Genomic DNA, 7,051 nt, shown 5'->3' with positions numbered 1-7,051 from the left:
TATAAAACACAGAGCTTCCACAGTCTGTGCCAGAGGTTTGATCAAACCAGGTGGATCAAAACAATCTTTACAAGCAGGCACAAGGGATGAGACGCGTCTCGGTGGACAAACTGAAAGAAGGGAGAAAGTGGATACAGGAAGACAGCGTGCAGGTTAACAAGCCACAGGCTATTCTCATTCACTCGACACGTGGAGATGGAAAGAAGAGCTTCCAGCAAAAAGAAAAGTCAGCATCCAGTCCAGCTCTGAGCGTCAGATACTGCTGATCTGATGGAAAAGTCTGCTTCTGTCTCCACTTTTTAGTAGTGGATTGTGACAAATATCAAAGATCACTGATTCACAATTTAAAAAAACTGCACCAAATTTGAGATCATTGTACTGAAAAGGCAGACTTAAAGAAGTTGACTCATAGTGTGCATCAAGGCTAACCGTCTTAAAAGTCTTTGTGGTGTCACAAGCTGGCAGAGGCAGAACTCTTCAAAGACAGAAATAGTGTTGCATGTACACAAAGCTCTTTTATAAACTTCTCTATGTGTCTTTTTGTGCGTCTGCAGATAGATGGACTGACTGCAGCCAGAACCCAAGAGGAGGAGACAGGCCTTATTCTGCTCTCTTATGTTGTTTCAATTACCAGTCGGCTGTACAAAGGAGGCAGCCTGATGGCATGACGAGTGCACGGTGCTCCTCTGCCTGTGCTGCTGTCTCAGTTTGAGCCTCACAAAAGGAAGCGGGGCCTGACGATGCCAGAGGCAGAAGGATCCGGCTCTTGCAGTCTGAGCTGAGAAACAGTGGAGTGTGATTCTTCAGAAGGAGATGTCCTTCAGTGTGGTGCCAGCTCTCCCTGGGGCAGCAGCACAAGACAAAAAAAAAACGTATTTACCATACACAGGATTTCTCCGTGCCCCTAACGAGCGCAGAGATCCAGCACCACAAAGACAAAGGCCACGGTTTTCCTGAAGAAGCTGTGCTTTGGCTGAATTAAACAGCAATAATTAAGAAAATATTAATCAAACTGTGGCTCTATAGTTGAGGGAGAGGCTCCTCCAGCTTAGCCTGTAGGAGTCCTCATTTAGAGTATGCCTGCGACCTATAGAGCTGCAGGCAAACACTCACACACAAACACACACAGATGCACACAATTAAAAGAAGACCTTGGTGGCCCACTGCTCTATAATTAAACACCCTTTGGTGCTGTGCAGAGAGATTCTGGGCCGGGTTCAGATGTGTCAAAGAGGGGGGAGAAGAGAAATGTTAAAAAGCTGTCGGTTCTCTAAGTTGCAAGTTGTGTTGGATGTGATGAATTAATAAAAAGCAACAAACTAATACCTTCCCAGTGTGCAGTTGCTATGTCTGGCGGGGCAGCAGCAGCTTCACAGCTGTACTGTGAAACTTTAATGCTGCTGGATGCCTGCAGCGCTGCCTGGGCTTTGTCTCTGAGGTGAAGTGGGGGAGCTTTCCACATGTTCGATGTAACTAGGACAAGTATTAGAAGTAGAATCGCGATGAGTTTGACCTGTGAGGCTAAAACCAGCACGCTGCAGTCATCTGACAGCTGAGGATGGGCAGCGGTAAACACAAAGTCATAAGAAATCTCTCCTCAAGTTCAAACGTTATTGGGTGATTATGAGGTATTATTCTTCACCTTTTAGGCTCCTGAGTGCCTGTCATTTGAATCTACTTGTTATGGTAATGCGAGGTATTCCATCTCCTTCCCAGTATGCTCGGTGTTTGACATTCATGGGGTTAAAGTCCTCTGAATGATGAAGTGCCAGCGTTTGGGACAGTAAATTGCATCGTTTCAATTGAGAAGAGAGTTCCCCTTGGGTTTCCTGGAGGTCCCTACGGGCTGGCCTTGAACAGAACAGCATGTTGTACATCCATATAAAAAAAAGGAAAAATATGGTGCTACTTTCCTCTTTATGATGCAGAGATTAATCTGTCACCATACTCACACATAAATCTCCCACCCTGCTTTGCAAAATACTGTTTTACCTTACTTTACGCCATATTTTATTTTTTTATTGCCTATAAACATAAACCATCACAAAGGGCTAATGTTCTCATCAATATTATTACAAAATGATCATAAATCCCACGCCTTGTTAAAAGTTGAAGCCATTCCTCTCCTCAGCTACTCAACCAGTGAAAACATTAGACAGAAGCTTTATATTACCAGGCGTTTCTCTCACAATAATGGATGATCTTCTCTTGTATTTGAGCCACAGCGTGCTGCTTTCTTTTCATCAGATTATTAAGTCTTTGCACTTCCCCTCACAACCTCTTCCTCATCGCTGTGATCAGCAGTACTGATCTTGCCTTTTGGGGCCATTTTTTTCCTTATACTTCAGTAGAAATGCCTTGACAACACTGTGGTGGTTATTTCATCCTGAGAGACCACAAACTAAACAGCAGAAACACACTGTATAGACACTTGTTTAGTGGTATGCAAATCGACTTTGCCAGAGGTAAAATTAACATTTTTAATTAAAATATTAGCACCAAACAAACACAGAAAAACACACTAATGATTAAATCATCTTGATAGAGGCTGAGAGTAAAAAATGAGAAAGATTTCACATGATTATTTGAATGACACAAATCTGAATGCTTAATGAATTCCCTACTTGTTCACACAAAATTATAAAGCTACAAGTCTGCAAACATTGCAGGTGAGGTTTTAAATAAAATCAATAATTCTATCCAAGATTTGTACTTTTAACATAAACACTTTTTTTTTTTTTTTTTTTTTTTTTTTTTTTACATTTGTTTAGCAACAAAAATGAACATTGTGAAAACATTTTTGATCTTTATAAATTATCATCGTTTGGAAAAGTGCTGAAATTAAAAAAAAAAAAAAAACAGAAACGTGATTTGAAATAAAAAAAAACGTTTTATTTTATCTTCTATGTTGGATCGTCTTTTTAAGCAAGTTTCAGATACAGCAGGGCCTTGAGCTGCAGAAGATGATCTGGATCAGTTTGCTGTCATCATAAATATGTCTGTAGTGCCCTCTAGTGGTTAGCCATGAAGCTACAAAGTTAAAAACTAGTTGGGACGCATAAAAAGTGACAAACACTCCAGTGGAGCAACTTTATTACTGTTTTACTATAGCTAAGAAAGTAACACAGAGTTTTCATGTACAGACAGTTCATTTATGTCCTTGAATGTTGGGTCCCTGTTATGTTAGCGTGCAAAAGAGCTGGAATGTTTTTTAACTAATATTTCTCAGCCCACCTCTCCTCTACAGGCTTTGTTTACACTCATATTCACTTTTACTCCTCTGGTCCACACAGGCCAAGCAGAACCTTCTGATAGTCGCCCTTAGTGTGTTCCTGCGGAAAAAAGAGCAGGTTAGGAGGTCATAGAAAACAGAAAATCAACAATGGACCATATTCATCCTGCAACCTTTGCTCACCATGATAGCCTTTTGCAGAGACTGCCCAAAATTAGCCTTGTATTCAGACCCAATCTTCTTCAGGTCCACTTCGCAGCGTGACACAATAATTCTGGTCAATATCTTCTCTTTGGCTCCTTTACCCTAAGCAGACAAACACAAGTCAGCACTTACTGAAGTTTGTACGAGCTCTGAACTTCAACTACAGCAGCTGATGCAACATCGTTGTAAGATAACTTTTGCTAACTTTGGATTCTTTGCTCCTGAAGCAAAACTGCACTTTCATTAGCAGACATACTTCTTACATCTGTTTCAAAGAGGATAAAGGAAAAAAAAAACAGTCTGGCCCTGAAATTGCCACATTTCAAGAAGAAGAACAAAGTAGCATTGTGACTACCTTCATGGCGCTGTGCAGTCTGTTGGCAAAATACAGCGGTTTGTTTTCAAAGCACTGAACTAGAATGAAAGAGACACAACACAAAATGCAAACACTCAATATCTGTGATGTCTGTTGATTTAAAGTGATTCATAAAATCAGTCAGGCTTAAAAGTGAGTCATTTACTTCAGATAAATAAAGGGTCATTGTGTGATAATATCAGTGATTAAAGAATGATGTACCCAGTGCAAGAAAGGAGCTTTGTAAGTCTCCTTTAACCTCCTTTATGATGCTCTCCTGCATGTCGTAGGGGCTGTAACTCCTGTACCTCTCAAACACTAACAAGAAAGATAAGAAAATTAAACGATTATTAAACAACATATTTTACAGAGGACAGAGAAAAATAAAGAATAAAACAAAACAGTAACTTACCTTTTTTCAGGTGGGGTACACTTCTCTGAGACATGATGGAGATCCAGGTGGCCACATCAGTTCCTTTAATCTTTACCCCAGCATCATACAGTGCCTGAGTACAACATAAACAATGAAAGAAATTAAAAATGGCACTGGAAAAAAAAAGAAATAAAAAGAAAATCTGAACAGTTTTGATTATCAATTTAAAATTTAAGTAAAACAGGAAAACTCACCCTGGCGTCTTCATCAATTTTTTCATAGTCTACTACAGATGATGGCTCGTCTCTTTTTGTCTACAAAGAAAAAGATCTCCACTCAGTTTTCCTTCAATTGTAATGCAAGTAGTGTTATACAGAGTCAGGTATGCAAATCTCACCTGCACCAAAGCCAAGAGCAGCTTAGCAAAGTGCCCAGAAGTGTCTCCTGCCACGTCTTTGTCCAGTTCCTTCTTGAACACTGAGGGAAATCATTAGCCACCATTTAGATATTTAGCTCTCTCATAGAGACATCCACCAGGTGTTGAATTTATGGCTCAAGATGTTTTTCCAGGTCTTTATATGAACAAATGGAATGTTCAAATCTTACACTCCTTGTAGACTTTCTTAATCTCCACCAGCTCATTGTTGCTGCGGGAGCACAGGATTTCAATCAGGGTTTCTTCATCTGTTCCTAAACCCTAAAAGAGACACAACTCTATAACTTACAGTCACATTTATATGACACACACACAATTCCATCATTCTCCTGAAGAGGGCAGTGTAACTCTTTAATTAATCCACTTATGAAGCATCAGATACCCCCTGTTTCTTTTTACCTTGATAGATCCTCTGATCTCTGAGGCATCAAACTGTGTTGTGCTCTTCAGCAGTCCAATAACTACTGTTTCCAAAGAGCCAGACAGCGCCCCCTTCAGGGCTGTGACCATGTCCTACAATTACACCAGCAAAACATGAGTGAACTGAATGTGTACGTAACTCTTTAGTCACAATATAAGTAAAGCTGCAGTGATTTCTGCACAATATTTCGAGGCAACATTTACCTTCTTTGCCCTACGTTCATAAGCAAAAGCAATGTCTCTCCTTTGTGAGTAGGTCCGCTTTGTGAGGACATCAATGATGGTCTGTTCATCCACACCTAATGTTGGAATGAAAAACAGAAACACAGATATCAGATGACACAGAATGGATGTAATCCAGATACTTTATACAACCATCTCTCTAATTAATTTGTTTGACTCTGTGTGTCGTGAACTGTTAAACTAGTGTTAAATCTTACAACCCTTAACCTGAAGTAATTATATGAATCAGTTCAACTAACTGTTTAGTAAGTTAAAAATACAGTTTAGAGGAAAAGTTTTAGGGACTGTTACTCTAACTCTGCACTCAAAGACTTCAGTGTTTGTGAGTTTTGGTTTTATTAATCTGAAAACAAAGAGTTTGCGGTCAGGTTTTTGCCAATCGCTCTCAGTCTGTTGGCCAAAACAGACCAAAGCTCTGCCAGCACCAAGGCGCAGACTTGGAGGTGTTCCCAGTATGGCCAAAATATTTTAAGCCAGGAAGCTGACTCAAAAATACCAGAAACTCATCTGAAGGGAAAAAATACAAAACCAGGCACAGTTTTTATTTTTTTTTGTGAGCTGCTTGTACTGCACTGTATCTTGCCTTTGGTTTTGATAGCAGTCTCTATTCTGGCAGCATCCTTGTCTGGGTCAAAGTCTGTAACAGGGACCACTGTGGGGAACTTTGGTTCACTCTGAGGATTTAAAGAAAAGATAACATTAATATCAATCTCAGATAAATATTGTACACTACTTTGGTTATTATATTAAAAGTGAAATTTTATTAAACAAGATATGAAGTCTTACCCCAACATCCAGAGTCAGCTGTCCCAGACATTCTGATATGAAAGCCATTTTGTTTATTCTGTTAAAAGATGAAAGAAAATGTCATCAAACTGTTGTAATGAAATTAGTGGAATCCTGTCACTGATTGAACAATACAAGAGGTTTGTCTTAAGATCTTTTCAGTGGAGCTACAGTGGAAGTGTCTCATATGGGTGTGGAAAAGTTCATTCATTGATTGGTTTTAGAAAAACTGAGTGATAGAGATAACTGAGACTTTTTATTTCATTTTACTGCTTTGTTATATTCCTATTCAGTTTATGTCACATTGGTATGATAGTGACAAGTCACTCTTTCAAATCCTTGTTCAGCCTGTCACACATCCTTAACACAAGCCCAGTGAGACACACCCTGTAAGAAAAGTGCTGCTGTGCTTTCGTCTGGTATGATAACTGAGTATTTTAAAATAAACACAAGAAAACCAGTTGGAGAGCTCAGACTGGAGAGCAGAGTTCATTCTCACTCAAAAAAGAAGCTTGAGACAATAAACCTTTTCTCCAACTCCATGGAAACTACGTGGAATCCTGTCATGACTCATGAGCTGAAAATTGCTCAAACCTTCGAGCACTCTAAAGTTGAGCTCAGTAACCCACTACGCACATATAATGAAAGCAGACTTACCTTGGTGGTAAAAGTTGAGATGCTGCAGAGATTTGTCTCAGCGATGTATAAGTGGAAAGGGTGTGTAATAAGTTCAACTTTTCTGGCACAGGACACTTCCTTTTTCACCTCCCCTTTTTAAGCCCACATGACTCCACCCTACCCAGCTAAGAAGCTACAGGAAGCACAGCCCTCTAGCTTTGTTAACCTCACACTCACAGCTCTGCTCCTTCTGGGGATTTTAAAGATGATGTCCTATGATAACTTCACACAGCACAGACAGTAAACATGTAATGTGTGCATTCCAGTGATCACACTCACACATAAGGACTCAAAAGAATTTTATTGTTTGTGCAAAACATTACC

At 39.7% G+C, this 7,051-nt stretch overlaps 1 protein-coding gene across 1 annotated transcript; it reads right to left on the bottom strand.

Moving 5' to 3' along the window:
* Positions 1-2,874: 2,874 nt before the first annotated feature.
* LOC141796438 (annexin A2-A-like) lies at positions 2,875-6,861 on the bottom strand. Its single transcript, XM_074677555.1, has 13 exons — positions 6,707-6,861; positions 6,050-6,107; positions 5,847-5,937; positions 5,225-5,319; positions 5,000-5,113; positions 4,771-4,861; positions 4,562-4,641; positions 4,419-4,478; positions 4,204-4,297; positions 4,014-4,109; positions 3,792-3,850; positions 3,416-3,538; positions 2,875-3,332 (listed from the first exon to the last, which is right to left on the bottom strand). Exons 2-13 carry the CDS (start codon positions 6,095-6,097, stop codon positions 3,273-3,275), a joined length of 1,011 nt encoding a protein of 336 aa, XP_074533656.1. The 5' UTR covers positions 6,098-6,107; positions 6,707-6,861; the 3' UTR covers positions 2,875-3,272.
* Between the last annotated feature and the right edge of the window lie 190 nt (positions 6,862-7,051).

The sequence above is a fragment of the Halichoeres trimaculatus genome, unplaced genomic scaffold, assembly GCF_033239565.1.
Source record: "Halichoeres trimaculatus isolate MK-OKI-2021-1 unplaced genomic scaffold, fHalTri1.1 fHalTri1_scaffold_10, whole genome shotgun sequence".
In the NCBI taxonomy this organism is placed as follows: Eukaryota; Metazoa; Chordata; class Actinopteri; order Labriformes; family Labridae; genus Halichoeres; species Halichoeres trimaculatus.
The sequence above is the reverse complement of the archived record's forward strand: the minus strand, read 5'-3'. Positions and strand labels throughout refer to the sequence as shown.

Bases quoted from the DNA above. Each gene is read 5' to 3' on its own strand.
- LOC141796438 (XM_074677555.1), bottom strand. From the start codon at position 6,097: ATGGCTTTCATATCAGAATGTCTGGGACAGCTGACTCTGGATGTTGGG. The intron at 5,938-6,049 runs GTAAGACTTCAT...TTAAATCCTCAG, and splicing joins AGCTGACTCTGGATGTTGGG to AGTGAACCAAAGTTCCCCAC. The intron at 4,642-4,770 runs GTAAGATTTGAA...GATTTCCCTCAG, and splicing joins TAAGAAAGTCTACAAGGAGT to TGTTCAAGAAGGAACTGGAC.